General features: G+C 42.3%; 1 protein-coding gene across 1 annotated transcript; it reads right to left on the bottom strand.

Moving 5' to 3' along the window:
- Positions 1-3,552: 3,552 nt before the first annotated feature.
- slitrk6 (SLIT and NTRK-like family, member 6) lies at positions 3,553-18,987 on the bottom strand. Its single transcript, XM_047355696.1, has 2 exons — positions 18,503-18,987; positions 3,553-7,595 (listed from the first exon to the last, which is right to left on the bottom strand). The coding sequence occupies exons 1-2, from the start codon at positions 18,551-18,553 to the stop codon at positions 5,082-5,084; spliced, it is 2,565 nt and encodes an 854-aa protein (XP_047211652.1). The 5' UTR covers positions 18,554-18,987; the 3' UTR covers positions 3,553-5,081.
- Between the last annotated feature and the right edge of the window lie 592 nt (positions 18,988-19,579).

Here is a 19,579-nt window from a genome sequence, read left to right as displayed (position 1 = left end):
TTGGGTTTTCATGAGCTGTATGCCAAATTTATCCGTATTAAGACAATAAAAGACCTGAAATATTTCAGTTAGTGTGCAATGAATCTAAAATATATGAATGTTAAATTTTCATCATTACATTATGGAAAATAATGAACTTTATCACAATATGCTAATATTTTGAGAAGGACCTGTATTTAGTTTCAGTTTCATTGTCCAACCCCTGTAGCTGTGCTCTACACTGTATAACTGTGCCAGGAAGGATTCTTAAGGTGTATGTTGTCCCATCATGCAGAAGGAAACTAAGAGGACTCATCCAGCAGCTATAAGGTGCCAAACTGCTAATGGTAGGTAAACACTTAGCAGGATGTTTGCACTCTTCTGAATGGTCTGGTTTGTGTATTTTATGTCTAAAACATGCCAATGTATTTATTAACAATTGTTTTAGGTATAAGATGGCTAATGTATACAAACGACTTAAAATATACACAAGATGCACTTTGTCAAAGTGTACCGTCCGTTTTATTTTTTTTAAAAGCCATGCATTTTTTTTAGGGATGCCATGATTTTGCTGTAAAAAACAAACATTTTTGCCATATTGCCTATTCCCATGTGCAACCAGCTGTTATGTATTCCACAAAACTGAACTTTATGATCAAATTCATTGTTAAAAGAAACCCTATGAGAAGCACTGTTAGCAGTTTGCCTTAATGAATGTAGAGGAAAGGGCAAACATCGAAGAGATGTTGCTCTGGTCAGTTGAGAGGACGACATGCAGAAAAAAAATAGTGGTGGCAGCATCATGCTGTGGGAATGTTTCTTCAGCAAGGAGAGGGAAGCTGATCGGCACTAAACAGAGCAATCAGTACAAACAATTTGAGACTGGGGCGGTGGTTCACTTCCCAGCAGGGCAACGCTAAACATACAGCCTGAGCTGCAATGATCAGACCATATTCATTCTGTGGCAGGGTTGGAAATGCAGCACTCACTCTCCATCAAATCTAACATGGCTACTTTGCAAATTGGATGAAATAAAATCAGTTTCTAAATGTGCACAGCTGGCAGAGAGAGATGCCCCAAAATCTCAGTGAAATGCGTTTCCATTAATGTGGCTCAGGGTGGCTGGATAAACGTGCACACTGCACTTTACAGATTTTGTTTTGTAAAAAAAGTAATTTAAAAGACATATCTCATTATCCTTCCAATGCACTACTCTGCTCTACTTTGCAGTGGTCTGTAATATGAAATCCCAATAAAACAGAGTTGTGGTTGTGAAAAAAATGTGTATTAATACTTTTGCCAGGAGTTCAGAGAGGACTAAAATCTAACCTGAGTGACAGCTAGTGTAGGATGTTTGAAGGGCATCTGGACAGTACCTGTCAGGTGATTTAATTTCAACCCGTCTTGCACGCTTTGGCCCACATCACATCTGCATCTACCAGATTGGGCCTAAATGGGCCTGATTCTGTCTTGACACACACATGGACAGAAATTAAAGAGGATTGCTAGCTAATCTAAAATATTTCATCTTAATATCCTTTTTCATTCATACACTGCTCAAAAAAATAAAGGGAACACTTAAACAACACAATATAACTCCAAGTAAATCAAACTTCTGTGAAATCAAACTGTCCACTTAGGAAGCAACACTGATTGACAATCAATTTCACATGTTGTTGTGCAAATGAAATAGACAACAGGGGGAAATCTTTGGCGATTAGCAAGACACTCAATAAAGGAGTGGTTCTGCAGGTGGGGACCACAGACCACTTCTCAGTACCTATGCTTTCTGGCTGATGTTTTGGTCACTTTTGAATGTTGGTGGTGCTTTCACACTCGTGGTAGCATGAGACGGACTCTACAACCCACACAAGTGGCTCAGGTAGTGCAGCTCATCCAGGATGGCACATCAATGCGAGCTGTGGCAAGAAGGTTTGCTGTGTCTGTCAGCGTAGTGTCCAGAGCCTGGAGGCGCTACTAGGAGACAGGCCAGTACACCAGGAGACGTGGAGGAGGCCGTAGGAGGGCAACAACCTAGCAGCAGGACCACTACCTCCACCTTTGTTCAAGGAGGAACAGGAGGAGCACTGCCAGAGCCCTGCAAGATGACCTCCAGCAGACCACTAATGTCCATGTGTCTGCACAAACTGTTAGAAACTGACTCCATGAGGATGGTATGAGGGCCAGATGTCCACAGATGGGGGTTGTGCTCACAGCCCAACACCGTGCAGGACGCTTGGCATTCGCCAGAGAACACCAGGATTGGCTAATTCACCACTGGCGCCCTGTGGTGTTCATAGATGAAAGCAGGTTCACACTGAGCACATGTGACAGACGTGACAGAGTCTGGAGACACCGTGGAGAGAGATCTGCTGCCTGCAACATCCTTCAGCATGACCGGTTTGGCAGTGGGTCAGTAATGGTGTGGGGTGGCATTTCTTGTGCTCGCCAGAGGTAGCCTGACTGCCATTAGGTACCGAGATGAGATCCTCAGACTCCTTGTGAGACCATATGCTGGTGCGGTTGGCCCTGGGTTCCTCCTAATGCAGGACAATCCTAGACCTCATGTGGCTGGAGTGTCAGCAGTTCCTGCAAGATGAAGACATTGAAGCTGTGGACTGGCCCACCCGTTCCCCAGACCTGAATCCGATTGACCACATCTGGGACATCATGTCTCGCTCCATCCACCAACGTCTCGTTGCACTACAGACTGTCCAGGAGTTGGTGGATGCTTTAGTCCAGGTCTGGGAGGAGATCCCTCAGGAGACCATCCACTGTCTCATCAGGAGCATGACCGGGCGTTGTAGGGAGGTCATACAGACACGTGGAGGCCACACACAATACTGAGCCTCATTTTGACTTGTTTTAAGGACATTATATCAAAGTTGGATCAGCCTGTAGTGTGTTTTTCCACTTTAATTTTGTGTGTGACTCCAAATCCAGGCCTCCATTGGTTAATAAATTCGATTTCCATTAATGATTTTTTTCTGATTTTGTTGTCAGCACATTCAACTTTCAATGAGAATATTTCATACATTCAGATCTAGGATGTCTTATTTGAGAGTTCCCTTTATTTTTTTTAGGAGTGTATTTACTTACTATGCTGAAATCTCACCTTGAGCTCATGAGAAGTTGTCGGTGAGCATGCAAATATATAGTTATTTTTTTTTTGCAGACGGGGGTTGGTTTTTAGGCGTGAACTCTGCATGCATTTCAAGCTTCAGAGGTTATATGTATTCTTGCAGAACTTTAGATCTGTGGGTTATTATAGAAAAATGAGAGGATCTGCAGACGAGAGACAAAAGAAAGGCTGGAGAAGAACCCTGAAGCCGCTGCAGTGATTAAGGACTATGCTTGCTCCATCAGTGGGGGGGTTGAATTATTCACGCAGCAGGAAAAGACGGAAATGCTGCCTAAACATGTAATTCCACCTAAATCTCCATAAGCACTGCAGAGAACAGATAAAACATTTAAATAAAAATTCTTACTGTTGCAGTCCAGGTTACCTGGTGTGTTAATTAGTGAAGAGGCGAAGCGCTGCTGAGAAGCAGCAAGGCCACAGCAATTTCCAAATTCACATCATATAGCAATTCTTTATTTTTCGTCTTTCAGACACAACTTCTGTTTATATTCTGTACAGCACTGAAGGCACACAAAACCCAAAGATAAAAGGAAACGGAGGTATATACAAAATATACAGAATAAATAAGTCAAACTAGTTAAGGTAGAAAAGCTACAGAGAGTGTGCTTACACGAGCTGTTTCTGAAAACAGGAACATAAATCCGGTCCCACTCTGCAAATGTCTTTTTCCATCTGTGTTCTGGATGCTTTTGTAATGGGTTCAACAGAAAATAATGTGTCTCACAAATGTACACAAAGCACATGAAATAGGCACGCATCAGCGGCTCATTTCTGGCAGAAATTAAAACTCAACCGTTTCAGCAGGACTTTTGTTGATTGTCATGCACCATCTTATGGCGTTTAAATAGTGCAATGCGTTTGTACAGGTTGTGTAGCTACTGTACTCCACTTTCTGACTGAGCTCATAAAAAAAATAAAGTTCTTCTGACTGCGGCTCTGCAGCGTGTTGGATCAATCATCTGTCAGGAGGACAGCACTGGAACCATGCTCCTATCGCTGTTTTTCATGTACTTGGCAGTACGAACCGCTGACTCTACGGTACAATGAGCGCTCCGGTTCCAGTGTTAAAGCTGCTCTCTGGGAGGGGGGTTGACGGGTGGTGTAATCAGGTCGCGGTCGGAATCGGGATAGACTGATTAAGCGGAATTCTGGGTCAAGCACTGATTGAAATTCGCTCAATTCTTTCCAAACATCTGCTTTATCCTGGGAGGAGGCCGAGCTGGGGGTTGTGCTGCGTGGATCAATTCACTTGGCTGCTGTAGGAGCATGAAAATGTAATCACATGTAAAAAGCTGAATGAGTGGATTTCACTGTGGGTTTTAACCCAGACTTGCTCTACAGATGGTTACAGCTTCTTCCAGGTTTGATTTGGCTGAAAATATTCCGAAGGGATGCACCGATCAGTAGGCCAAAGCTGGTAACCGGATAATTGTCATTTATTGATCAGCAAACTTACTCTATTTTCCTCTGTTTTAGTCCTCGTAAATAAGAATAATTTTTGTCCATCAATAAAAACATCAAGGCTTAAATTAGACAAGTTTAATCCATAAACACACACTAGTGGCACGTAATGTGGTCCACTTATAAGTTTAATAAAAGTCAGAAAAAGGATAACATGTAATTGTTTTTGTGTGGGATTCATAACTACTGAATCTGAGACGAAGTAAATCAGAAATTGGTCTCAGCCAAGGAAAGCCTGATCGGTGCATCTCTAAAATATTGCACCTCTAACCAGCTACCTCGACCGATGAGCAGATAAAAAGTTCACACCAGTTACATTCTGTGCTACAATTAAAAACATGTGCCTGTGTGTGTATATGTACACACACAGGCACATGTATATATCTATATATATATATATATATATCATATTTCTATGTTTATACATTTTGACACTGTGGAAAGTACAGGAGGGCAAATAGGCCAAGGCACTTGGTTCAGACATGATATACATTTCAGCTCAGTTAAAAGCAGTCTGGTGTTCCAGAACCTCCAAGTAGTCTGGCTCAGTGTGCAGGTTTGCTTTGAGCTCAAAGTACTCATTCTTGGTTTGTTCCAGCATGACCTTGCGAGGTCTTGTGTACATTATCGCCTCCATTAACTTTAACTCCTCCTGGTGCCCTGGGACCTGCAGGTCCATGGTGGGCTTCAGCTGGGGCAAGGTTTTCCTGAAGTATTCTGTTATTCCGAGCTGCTGCTGCAGCTCCTTCTCTCTCTCCAGGATGTTCCTGTACAGGGAGCTGGGAGTCCCCAAAGTGACAAACTCCACAGGGCGCTCCTCAGCTATGGCCCTGAACTTTGGGTTTCCTGTTAGGGGGGAGGTGTTCTCCTTCTCCATGAGGCTCCGGCAGACGTGGTGCTTTGAATCATCCAGGCTGTAATCCAGATCAGAGTCGTGGCCCTTGTGCTGGGAGCAGTAGGTGGGGTTCCGGCAGATCTGCACGATCGGGCTGTGGGATCTGTCCTCGTACAGGGCTGCAGGTCCAGTTCTCTGGGTCACCGTGTGGTGAGTGGTCTTCTGCCCATACATGCTGTAGTGTAAGTGGATGGGAGAGGTGCTGCTGGTGGTCTCCCGTGCCGGCTCCTCTGCAGCCTTTTTCTTTGCCCTTCGTCTCCGCCGGTGCACCACAAAGACCACCAAGCCAGCTGAGCAGAAGATTATCATGAGGATGAAGATGAGTAGGCTCAGGATGAGCACTGAGAGCGGGATGGTGTCCGTCAGGGAGATGAGCAGACCCCTGTCCCTTTTGTCAGGGGGTCCCACTGTGGCAGTCACCGTCTCCTCTGCAGCGGGAGCCCCCGGGTGGTACGTTCCCAACCCGGGACAGAGCATCTCATGATGAAGACTCCTCAGCTCGACCTGCATCACTTTCTTTGGGGTGTGGCACAGAACGGAGCCCACCAGCGTGTCTTTTCTCAGCTTCTCCAGCCATTGTTTAAGGCTGAGCAAGTCACAGCTGCAGTCCCATGGGTTGTCCTCTAAATAGATCTGCTCCAGTGCGTCGAGCTGATCCAGCACGTTGCTTACTGGCAGGTGCATGAGCAGATTGTTCCTCAGGTTTAATTTGCTCAGGGGCACATTGCGGAATATCTGAGCCGGAAGTGAGCTCAGCAGGTTGTTGTTTAGCGACAGCAGCTTTAGGTTTGGCAGGGGATTGAAGGTTCCAGGAGCAATCTCCTTGAGGAGGTTGTGTTCCAGGTACAGATACTCCAGGTTGTGGAGACCCACAAACATGGTGGAGAAAAGTTTTTCTATCCTGTTCCCGTTCAGGTGAAGCTTTTTCAAGCTGCTGAGGCTGAGAAATGTTTCATTATCGATGTAATCAATTCGGTTGCTTGCCAGGTTGAGCAATTCTAAACTGTCAAATGTGACAAAATCATATTTAAAGAGTTTCTGGATCATGTTTCCAGTCATGACCAGTTTAGTAGGGCTTTGCTGCAGTATTCCGATTTCAGACACCTTCTGAATTCCTCGGTCCTGACAGTGCATCAAAAAACCGGCCACTGGGTGATTGTGACACAAACAGTGCTCCACACAAGGACTGTCTGGAAGGTGCGATGTCAGGTTGGGATTAGGAACCACTTTGGATGATGGAGTAACAACCATATCCAGGGATGGTGGTCCCTCAGGGGGAAGGGCTTTGTGGAACGGGCACAGAACATCCCGTTTGACTTTGGCCAGAATGGTCCCCTTCAGGTGCTGTGGTGAGCTGCACACGACGTCGCTGATGACCGACTGGGCCCTCATGTTTTCCATCCAGGTTTTTAAATGGAGAATATCACAGTCACAGGTCCAGTCGTTGTCCTCCAGGAGGAGCTCCATGATCCGCCCGATGTGCTCCAGAAAGCCCACATATGGCAGCGTCTGGAGCTTGTTGCCCCGCAGATCCAGGTGGGTGAGGGGCACGAAGCGGAAGATGTTGCTGGGTAAAAACTCGATGGAATTGTCATTGAGGATGAGGACTTTGAGGCGGATCAGTTTGTTGAAGGCTCCCGGTTCAATGATCCGGATGAAATTTGTGTCAGCTTGAAGAAACTCTAAATTTACCAGACCCTGAAAAGTGTCCTCTTTCAGGGTGACGAGAAAATTGCTATTTATGTGGAGTTTTTTCAGAGAACCGAGAGAGCTAAAGACCCCTGGCTCCAGCTCTTGTATGCTATTACCCCCAATGTGCAGAGAAAGGGCGCCCCTAAGCCCTTCCATTTCCTCAATTCGGAGCTCAACTAAGTCATTTTTGTAAACGTTCAGATGGAAGGAGACACCTGACGGGATTTGGATTTGGGAGATTTTGCTGATGTTCCTCTGCTCACAGTTAAGATGAAGGACACCGTCCTTTGCCTCGCAGGAACACAGAGAGTCACACGACTCACTGATGGATGATGATGCCTTTGAGGGATGGATATCTTGGGTTTCAGCCGCCGAGAGAAACAGGCAGATGAAAATGATACAGGGCTGCATTTCGGACCAGGATATCTGTGGAGACAGAGAGGAGGGGGAGAGAAAAAAGGGGTTTGAGTGCATTTTGAAATTGTCTTAATTCTAATGTGCTCCAACACATGATTTCCACTCCGTGAATGTGTAGACGAATTTGTGAACTTTTATGAGTTAAATATATGCATGAAGGAAAAACAAGTTGTTCTTGGAAGAAGGCAGTCTTGTCCTGCATAACTGCCTTCATATTCTGGAAATGCATTAAAGCACCAATTATTTTATACACGTTACATCCAGTAAAAATACAGCTCCCATTTATCTGTATATCAGCAGAGCTGCTTGCATTTGTCTCCAATGCAGGAGATTTCATGCAGTATTGGGTTGTTTCCGGAGAAACACTACCTTTGGGATAAACACGCATTCCCTTTGTATGGTTTAACATTTTATCACGTTACAATCAAGAACGTCCTTTCATTTTCTTAAGATTCTATGTGATGAACACAAAGTAAGTACTCCTCTTTTAACAGGTTTTCTTCCAGGATTACCCTGCATTTAACCCAATCCATCTTCCTTGTGACTCTGGCCAGGTTCCAACTATAAAATGATTCTTAAATTATTAATTACTGAGTTAAAGAAAAACAGCAGATTAAAATGAATTACAAACAATAATTAAATATCCGAAAAAACAAAATTACACAAACGATGCTGCCTACCGCCAGATGTTTTGTTTCGACCCTGCGTCAAACCATATCCATCCAGGCAGATGTTCTGTGGGTGCTCCTCTCCTCTTTCTGCTTCTAATGTCAACTTTCCATGTAGCACAGCATGATGCTGCCGCCACCAATGTTCTCTGTGGTTCAGGGTGATGTGCAGGGTTGGTTTTCTGCCACACATTTTTTTGCATGTAGGAGGTAAAAGGTCTTTTATGATCTTTTCTGACCAGAGATCCTTCTTTGACATGTCTGGGAATGACCTGTGCCCTGTTTACTTTGTCTTGTACTAACACATTTAAGGTGTTCAAATGCACCACCTCTACTAAACACCTTAATGTCCACTATATAACATGTAAGAGACTTTGTGCAATACTGGGTTTTATTTCTAGAATCCAGAGTGTGTATGTGCAGGCTGGACCATACAGAAGGACATAACATTCAGACCACGTGACAAAAGAAACTCAAGTGGTCTCTTTCCACTGACTCAGTGTGGGATACTGCTACTTTTAAAAGAATGACTCTCATTCCACTGGATTCTCTGCCCTTTATACATGCTGACTCATCAGGCGTAAGACTTTCTCAGTGTGAGTCATGCAATGTAAAAGTTTCTTCAGTCGATGTCAAAGCAACATTTATGACAACTGCTCTATATGACTGATGAAGAGCTTTATGTTTCTGGTTAACCCAGAAAAGCACACTGAAACACATCATGCTGAATCCTTAAAGGTTGTCTGATGGGTTCATCTCACTAGCTGGCAGTGCTGGCCACTAAAAATTCAACCAAGCTCCTATGAAGAGGAGTCCAGCTTTTCTCTGTGCTGGATTTCGACTGAGTGACAAAGGGAATAGTAAAAATGGACTTTTCAGGAAAGCAGAATCTGCAATCAATCGAAATCTATTACACAGAGTTGACTAACACCACACGGATGAAAGGGTAATTTGCTCCGAGGGGACCGGTGGGGAAGTGTAGACATCTTTCTAAGATCAAGCAAGAACCAGACATTCCGTGTTAACGCGGTGTTTTTCAAAGAGGTGGAACGCTGGAATATGACAGCTCTTCTTGGTAATGAATCTGATTAGCTTCTGAAAAAGCAAGAATGGGCAGGCCTGGCTCAGCTGATGCAGCCTGGGTTTGGTGGAGAATGAAAGCTCTGACTCGTGATTCATCCACGATACTCGGCCCTTCTTTTGAATTAAGTTTGGGAGAATTCTTCAGCCCAGCTGAGTCGATGAGGCGTGGGCGCACTCTGACGGGGTGTTTGGCCTACAGCAGATACTGGGTATTTGTTTGTGTACACGCTTGGGAATGTGGATTTAAAGTTAAAATCTAAACCTTATTTCCAATGTTGCAACACCACACACATTCTCTTAAACTCACTACAAACAGGAAGGACTTCTTGGAGAAGATTTCACATTTCTTCAACGTTTTCTCTCCAACTTTGCTCACTTATTATCAATTTTTTGTTTTGCTTTGATAACTTATTGCGCGGTCAAGTGAAAATTGATTAAAACCGAGTCATCGCTACAAGGTAGTCAGACATAAACTGCAAGCTCACTGTCAGCATTCCAGGCACATCTGATTGAGGCTCGCACTAATCTCCAAGGACTGAAGACCGGAGAGGTTTGCCTGTTGGAGATGATTGTAAATAATTTAAAATGCTTTTCACATTAAGCTGCCTAAACACAAAACTCTTCCCAAAATAGGTCAATAAATCACTACAAACGTGGCTGATTAGTTGCGTGAAGTGTGTCTCAAAGTGAAAGCAATTATTTCTCCCTCACCAAAACACCAGACAAAATTATACACTAGAGTAATTAGTTGTGCCTCCAGGGATATTGTGTGCTCCGAGTTGCCATGAAAAATTCTACATGTTAGACACCTACACAGTCAAAACTCAAGTTTTCAAAATACAGGAAGCTATCCTTATTTATTCTGTAAAAATTCCAAACTTTTCCAGAGTTTTCAGTACCTTTTCATAATATAAAAAAAACTAAATTTCTACAGCAGACACCCTTTAGCCCTTTGTAAACTATTGTTGCTTCATATCATAAGGTGTCATAGGTATACCACGATACTATATTCAACAGATTCCAAGGATCACATTGGGATTATTTTGCCATCATCTCTCGGTCAGTTATGCCTAATGTTGCCCAATTTAACAAATTGTATTTCCACCACAAAAATTAACCATCTCTACTCAATTTAGAATCTGTTTGACAGAAAAAGCAACTTATTTGTTTTATGATGATGGATAAATTCAGGCACTAAATATGGAACCTTCGAAGACCCCAGGAAGGAAGGAAGGAGTAGACAAGGAAACAGACAGTGAACAGATGAACAAATGACCGGAAGGACAAACAAATGGTCAAATGAATGGACAACAGATGGGTGGACAAATAAACAAAATAAAAACAAACTGACCGCTGAACAAACATACGAATGAGCAAATGAATGGATAGATGATTGAACGGACACAAACAACACAGGCAACCGCAAGAACAAACACTCGGACGAGCGAAGACTGACAAAAACAGACGAATGAATGAACAAATGGACAAATTAATTTATAGAAGAGCAACCGAATGAGAAAACGAAGAGGGACCCAAACTATTTATTTCCCATTTACATTTTATTTTTCAATATTTATTCTGATCTGGGGAATTCTGTAATCTAGTTCCAAACTTATTTTATTGGCATTTTCGGTATTTTCCCAACTGCACAGTGTGATTATTCTATGACCTCCAGCTGCCAGTGGTCATAAACGGTACAATCAAAATCTAACTGGTCAAACTTATTAATTCTGACTAGTGTATTCAATGCAAAACATGGAGAGTGATTATAAAAGTGGGTCGGAAATGTTTTCTTTTACTGGTTATCAGCATCAGTCACCACTGTGCCCTGCTGGCTTTCAGGACAATGCAAAAAAAAAAAAAAAAATACTATTAGAAGATGTTATCTGCATCATAGGACTGCTGATGGGAGGTATTGGAGTCAGTAGACTGCTGCTCTCGGTCTTCTGTATTTCAAACAGACTTCTACAACCGATCCTTTTTCCAGACGATCAATGTTGCATGTGACTCCTCTGTGACGGCCGGAGGAGAGGAAACATTTTTCCTGTGCCGCTTTTGAATTGCTCTCCTATGTAAGGATTCAAATGTGCTTCTCTCACTGTTCAGACAAATCAATTAGATATCTAGTACGGCCCTGTCAGATCTCTGGTCTTCTCACAGTCCAACATCAAAAGCAGCGCAGACCTGAGGTGGGTCGGACCATGGAGGAGGACTGCAGAAGAAAAGAAAAACTGCTGATAAAATATTTATCAAACATGGAGCCCCTCCGGTTGTTGTAACACAGACAACAGGGTCTGCCCACTTACAAACCCATAAATAGCCTCTTCACACTTCATTTAAGCCAGCTGTAAAGTGGGTTGTTGCAGTGCAGTGAGGTGCTCCATTATATCATGAGAACACATCATAATATCAACTCACAGGGAGGAGTTCTGAATGACCGGGACTGATGCATCAGATCAAACTACACCCTAACCCTCTGTGTTAGCAAACTTAAAGCAGCTAAAGAAACTTTGCTGATATAACTCGCTGTTTAACAGGAATGAAAAGATTAATTCATTTAGATGGTAACATTATCTGCACAATTAAATGTTATTTAAACGGTATGGAGTAACATTGATTTGATTGGCTAGGCTTGGTGTTAGCACACACAGGCATGGCTTTAATCAGCTTTTGGGACGCAGCTAACCTAACAGTGAATCACACACGTTTTCAGCCATGTTTGTTTTGAAATGGTCTCAGATGGAGCTGACCAACGAGTGGAGCCCAACACTCCGAAACAGATGAACACACACAGACAGGAGACCTCAACCGTGGATTTGTAACACAGATTTACGGATAATTTCAATCAGCTTCGTTAATTGTCGATTAGCTGCTGCATCCTTTTAATAGTTTTTAATATTTAAGGCTGGTTTCTACCAAACCATTTTGATATTGCTAGCTGAGTTTGTACACAGTAATCAAAATAGAAAATTGTCATAGTGGTATATCAGATTGTATAACATTTGTACATCTAATTTGATTCAGTTTTCAATCTGATTCGGCCCTTGCTGCTGTGTGATTCTGACAAGCTGCTGGACAGGAGCAGCATTTCGTGATGTTGCACGCTTCATGCACATGATGCTCAGGGCTCTGCAGTCACATATTATCATCTGAACATTTGTCAAAGTTTGGCACAAAGTAGCACACAGACAGAATGCAAATACTGCATATCACAAAAGAACAGAACACGGATCTAGAGTTGAACTGTACCCTATAGGGTGCGCTCTATCCGGTCGGCAGTTTAGTGTATTCATTTTGGAGGAAATGAACACAGCTGTAGTCGTGTTCAGTGCTTGTCACTGTCAGAGTAAGTAACGCACGCTGGACCCGCGAACAGCCCATGAGGCAAGGAGCCTGATCCATTTTTCTGTAGGGGGAAGGCAACTATGAAAGGTTCATTATTCACAGTGGAATTCAACAGATAAGGAGGCTTGTCCAACTCGGATAGAAGTCCCACCGTCTTTTCTATCAGATGTCACTGTACTGCTGGAAATTGTTTAAAGGATTTTCCATCAAGGGAAAAATGTATGACATTACTGATTTACCTGCAGTCCTGCTGATTAACACATCCTGACAGTTCTGATGTGAGAATACTGTGCAGTCTGCATACATTTTTATTGCTTTTAAACTTCCTCCATTTCCAGTATGTTGGCGCTAACACGTACGAGCACAGATTTGCCTCAGTGTGTGTTGTAAACCTCTGCTAGTGGACCTTAATTTCTGATAGAAACATATGCTGATAGAACTAAGAATAGAAGCACAATGTCTGCATAAGGTACAGGAAAGGGAGGGCAGCCTCCCCGTGGCAAGTGTGATTTAGCAGGCTTGCATTTCAAATGGTCTGTTTAACTAATGCGCAGTAATTAGTTCTCCAGAAATAAAAAGGCAGATTATAACTGGCAGACAGCGGCGTCAAGGTGTGTTTTGCAGGGGGAGCCATATGTGGCCAGCAGATGTAAGTTTCTGTGTCGCCGACAATACTGTCGCTTTAAAAAGCAACGCTTTCTGCTCCGCAGTGAGTCACCGGCAAGGTCTGGCTTACTGGAGATGGATATCTTCAGAACAAGCAATAAAAAGGTAGCTCTATGGGAAAACCAGGAAAATCACATGCAGCAGAGAAAATCTAGACTTGAATGGTTCACAACGTAGTTCATGAGTGTAGAGTTCGACTTCGAGTCAATAAACTGAACTTTATTTTACCTACCGATGATCTTAAACTTTTTAAGAAGCCTTCATTTCTTTAAAGAATTTTTCTTTAATAAAGCAACACATAGTTGCAACATAGATGTTTTACCAACAAAAATCTGAAAACCGAGACAAATTCACCTCTGATACACAAACATTAAATCCAGTGCAGCAAATTTCCCTTAGAAGATGCCTAATTATTAACTCTTTGTGACCGTCGGGAACGCCGGCGTTCCATTTGCATATCTATCTAATTCTACCGGCATTTTTTTATCTAAAAGCCTGTAGAATTGCGACCAAATAAGCTAGAGCAATACTTTTTTTTTTTGCAAATGAAACTGAAGAGTTCAACTTAAATATTCTACTCGCCACGTGTCCCAGAGCACAGTTTTTATTTTCCAGAAACTGTCGAGAAATCCAGTAAAAAATCGCAAAAGGCAAACATTAAAATTCAGACCAAAGTGTACTTCCTACATTGGAATATGCGTGATGACATTGGTGGATGAACTATCACATGGTTTTCTTTCACACCAACGCTCCCAACAACCGGAAGTGATGTCATTTCCCAGGTGATTTTTCCCTGGGAGTGGTCTTTTTTTCGCGGTAAACTTCGCTCGCACTTTCATTTTCGTTGTTTTTTGCACTTTTTATTGTTTGAAGATGGTCTTAGAGATTTAATTACACTTCAGTAAATAGTTTTTTTTTTACGTACATATCATCTTTTCTCAAACTGTTCACAATGTACATTTTATGTTCGTTTCTGTCTCTGTCCATAAAAATTTGTGTATTTCAAAAATGAAGTTATGGAAACACTCCGAATAAATTTCCTGTGGTTTGAAAGGGTTTTGTGCAACTTTTTTATATTGCAATATTTGAGGGATAGAGCTATGATATTTCTGTATTTAGGAAAACATGTGAAAAAAAAAAAATTTAAATTTTTCTGGTGGTTAATTGCACTTTTTTGCAATTTACTTACGTAATATGGAGTTATTATATACAAAATATTAAAATTTAGTATGTAAAGGTTGTATTGATGTATAGCAAATTGAAATGCTCCAAAAAATGGCTCTACAGCATGTACAAATGTAGAAAATATGCTCTGGCGAACTTGTTCTATGGTAGGTCATAAAGGTTTAAATGGAGTCACTTTGTAAGAGGTTTAATATTTGTATAATTACAGCCGCTCTTTGAAGGTCTAAAGAGGGTTACATTATAAACACACCATCCCCATGGTGAAACACAGTGGCAGCATCATGCTGTGGGGATGTTTTTTTTTGTTTTGTTTTTTTGTTTTTGGAGATAAACAAAAACGGTGTTAACAACAGCAGTGTCAAAAATCAAATGCTCAACCTGCTGTTTTAGATAAACGGAGACAGTATTATCACTGCCCCCCACCCCACTGTAACTGCAAACACACCAATTTAAGCTCGCGTGTACTGCACACTTCCAGTGTTTTATGGTAGGTTAGAGTGCAACTTTGTAGCTTCCATAAAAGGTGCTAATTGTACCAAACTAACCTCACAGCTCTTTAGCAGATTCTTGTTGAGTTTATTAATTGCACAAACTTCTATAAAGTCGACCTAGCAGTGAGTGGAATAAGAAGAAACTAATTATTTAATCACAATTAGTTAAAATGCTCACTAAAAAGAAATTGTGGATGCCGAAAGCAACTGCTTCTGTTTCTGGATGACTGTTGTTCATGTCGGCGCATTGTAGAGGGATGTTAAGCTCACGCATGCTTATGAGGGATATTATTAAAACAACAAGGGCCCAGCTTTAAGCCCTGAGGGTAAAACCTTCCAGCTACCCAAGCAAAAACATCACTATCTGTACATCATGTGTTACTGAAGAAATATAAAAGAGGTCAAAAGCTAAGCACATATAAAGCCACTGTCTGGATCTACCTCTGACAATGACTGCTTCAATAATGCATAACCCCTATTCCTATTCTTCCTTCCCATTGCCCTCTGACTGTATGTTCACCAGATGCTGTCGTAATTCATTCCTGTGTCACACAGAGATCAGTGCAGGTTTACTTTGTGATGCAGAGCTGGTGGAACTGAAAAACTCCACCCGCGTGAAGCTCTGAGCAGATTTCAAGTCCGAGGAAATCCAGTCTGCAGCCGCCGGAAAGAGAGGGAGAGACGCTGATGGAAACCGTGCATAGACAGAAGCAGATGGATGGAAAATGCTTTCACGGAAGACAGGATAACACCATTCAGAATTTAAAAAGATGTCTCACTGTTAAGTTTTAGAATGGTTTGGAAATCTTTAGAAATAGAAGCGAAACTGGCTGCTTCCTGTCTGTACAGCCTCTTTCTTTTTAAAGCTCTGCAACTGTGGCAGATTTAATTGAGCGCCTGATGACTTAACAACTACCCAAGTTTTCAATGACCTGTATCGCCCGCCTGAACAAGACCTTTGAAGACCAATTAAATAGGAATGCCACCGAGGGCAATTAGAGCTGCTGGGTGACAATCAGGGGTCCTGGACAAAAAGCTTGAAGTGTATCTTTATTTTTTAACAAAAGTAAATCTCAAAATTACCCACAAATCCTTATTTGTTATTGAAACGGATTAGGGTTGGATATTGGCATTGTGAAGATTAACAGTGTTTACAGACAATAACAAAAGACATGTGAGTTTGGTGCCACAGATGGGAGTGTTTCACTTCAAACAAAGGCGGTTGGGTGTTGACTGTCCTAAATAACCTGCTGCTAAGCATTTAATCAGAATCACAAATCCATCATACTCCAGAGAAGCCTTTTGTCATTTAAATAGTCTCAAACATGCATCATCATGGACACCTTTTTTTTTTTTTTGCCAGACTAAGGAGCAGCAGTGACCCAAGGGGAACAGACATAATGAGGAGCATTGTGAGGACTCTATTGACACCCCAGTCACCAATAAAAGACGGCTGGCCTGTAGCTCCTATATTCTTCCTAAAAGAGAGCTTTATAGCAAGAAGCACTTTTAGTGAAAGTGGCTATTTCCTTCCAGGTGTCTGAGATAAGACACTCCTGGACAACAACAGTAAAACAGCAGAGTAACCAGGCGCCTCTTCCAACATTTGCAGGATGAAAAGTCCAACCTGGTAATTTACTACAATATACGCTGACGTATTGGGTGCAGAAACACAAAAAACTACCTGCCTTAACGGCAGCTCTTTTATCAATGTGTACTTGCAACACAGAGTGGTGTGCATCCACCTATAATGCCAGGCAGCGGAGAGTGAGATAGAGAGGGGTTATTTCATTAAAGTGTGACATGGGCTACCTGAATAGTGGGTGAAATTGGTGCATGCTACCTGCATGCACCAATTTCACCCCACCCCCACCCCCCATCCCCGAACTGGAAGTGATGTGGCTCGCACTATAAAGTCAGCATGGTCACTATATACACCCACGGAGCTGCTGAGATCCTGCCAGCGCCTGCGGCCCCTTCGCTGCAGTCCAGGAGAAATGATAATTCTGACATCCACCCCCTCAAGATGCAGGAGACAGTTCCACACGCTCAGCCCTGAAAGCAGCCCCTGCTTTATTTTGGGGTTTTTCTGGCTGCATATTTGTGATCGATTAAACATTTTCTGGATTGCTCCTCTCTGCCTGAACAAAGCCTGATAGCAAGTTGAATCTCTAAATCTGCACCAGTCAGGCCAGTATCATTTGGCTGCTTTACCCACTAAAACACCTCGTCAAACACAATTGTGTTCACGCTGCCAGGATAATTATCACCTCTAAACCGCCTGATAAGTTAACATTTTGTATTTTGCCCAAATTTCTTGTAGCTCCCTGATTATCTCATGTTGATTCATTGCAACAAGTCAGGACCTCTGACGAGTTTTCTACACTTTTCATGTCAAAATTCTTGTCTTACATTCCCCGAGTTCTGATTAGTTGTTTTGGACAGTTTTGAAACTATAAGTCAAGAAGTTTACAATTAATCTATAGGATATTTTCTAAATTGGTCAAAATTTAGATAAAAAAATGTTAATGAAGGGATGGATGAACTAACATAATAGAGGGATTATTTGAAAAATGTAGTGATGAGTGGTTTGTTTGATGGATGGACAGACAGACAGACGAATAAAGGGACAGACTAAGTAATGGATGTACAAAAGGAAGGATAAGTGCATTACTGGAGAAAAAAATGGATAAAGTGGACTGATGGATAAATACAACTTTTAGCCAAAAAAGAGCAAAGTCTAGAAAATACAATTATCCTATACTCAGTTGTCCTTTCCCATAAAAACACTCCAGACTGCACAGAAATTTAAGCATGCTTCATCATTTATCAAATTGCTCCCCATTGCCTTTAAATCATCCACTCGCAAACATTCACGCCATTCAAGTGACACATAGCTAAGCTGCTTGGCTATTAACCATTGATTCATCCAAGCAAGAAATTAGAGCCCAGATTCAATAATGCAATTCACAACCTAATTAGAACGGTGCCTTCCTCGTTAACTTCCATTTAAAAACAACTACAGCTCCATGTAGTAGACCACGGGATGAAGTGCAAATTATCTAATTAGCTGTGATTTACAGCATTCTGATTGGCTATGACGCAGCGCGCATTTAACACACCTGTGACCAACGAGTTAATTAAAATATCCATGCGCCACATTTACCATTTTGCTCAAATGCAGCAAGAAACAGACACATCGGCACTGTGCTGTAATACTACTAGAAGTACAAAAGGCTTATAGCAAACTTTGACGTGTTTTTTGGTGGGTTTAATAACGGCCAACATCAATCCAGGTTGCAATAAGGCAGCGAGGCACAGTGGGAATACTGTGTGTGGCAGACAGCCAGGTGTGTTGGAGCTAGGTAGTGAAGGACCCACCTCAAGGGTTTTTCTGTCATACATGTCCTCTGTACTTAAAAGTAATTAAACACCTTATACACATAAATTATTGGCGCCTCTCTGCTTCGTGACTTACCGAATGACACCGAAGTGAAGAAAAGGCGCAGGTTAGTCCGAATGTCGGCATACTCGTGCCATTTTTAAATGTGGGCAGCCGACGTATTGGACACTTTGGGGCGAACGGCGTCTCCGTTGTCCAGTAAGACCTCCGTTCAGGGGGAAAAAAGGAGTAAACTTCAAAGCGGTCTCGTCTTGCTCCCTTGTACCCTCTCTTCCGCTTGTCTCGCAGCGAACCAGCTATCCCAAAGCATGGAGAGAGACTCTCGAGCGCTCTGGTCCCGGGATGATGGGTGTGCAGACTCCGCAGTGTTAATTAAGATTAAAGTTGAAGGTTCGAGGTTCAACTAATTTCAAAGAGGTTACTGTTACACAAATCCCAAAAGCTCGTGCAGCTGTAGTTATAACAGCATCTGTCAACACGCGCTCTGCTCTCGCGCTGCATGCGCCGCGCGCTGTTTAGTTAACCAATCTGAGATGTATTGGTCTCGCGCAGTCATTTGCATGCTGTAGAGGTGGATAAGGCAGGGAACCGTTGTCAGAGTAACTACACTATATACTAGTGCTTCCGCTCGGGACTTAAATAATAAAAGCTACTAGCTGAAACTTAAAAAAAAAAAGGGTGGACCCCATTATCTTTCTTTTTGTCGCTTTCTCTACCTGAACCATTTTTATAATAAAATATGAATATAATTTTTTTAAAAGCCTTTGGCGCGCGCAACTTTATACTCAAAGCTATAATTTGCTTTTAGAATTAAAGTAAAATCGTCAAGCTTCCGTCATTTTTGTGATAAATCTGATCTCTTCCTTGCCAGTCAGCCGGTGCGCGCCCTGGCGACAAGACATCACAAGCAGTGAGGGAGGTGTCTTCTTAAACTAGCGATCATTTGTCATTAGCAGGCTACCTCAGAGCCTTCCCTGGGCCCGGGACAAAAATTATCTTAGATGTGCCCCCACCCACGTCACAGCTAGAAAGTTAACAGTCAGTCTACTAACCCTTTGAAGATATGATTAGTACTGTATTCCAACTCTTAATATTTTCCCTAATTTTCCTTTCCCACTCCAATCTTCTCCATACTTTGGATTTTTTTCAGTC

The sequence above is a fragment of the Girardinichthys multiradiatus genome, chromosome 24 (genome assembly GCF_021462225.1).
Source record: "Girardinichthys multiradiatus isolate DD_20200921_A chromosome 24, DD_fGirMul_XY1, whole genome shotgun sequence".
Lineage (NCBI taxonomy): Eukaryota > Metazoa > Chordata > Actinopteri > Cyprinodontiformes > Goodeidae > Girardinichthys > Girardinichthys multiradiatus.
This window is presented reverse-complemented; position numbering and strand designations above follow the sequence as displayed.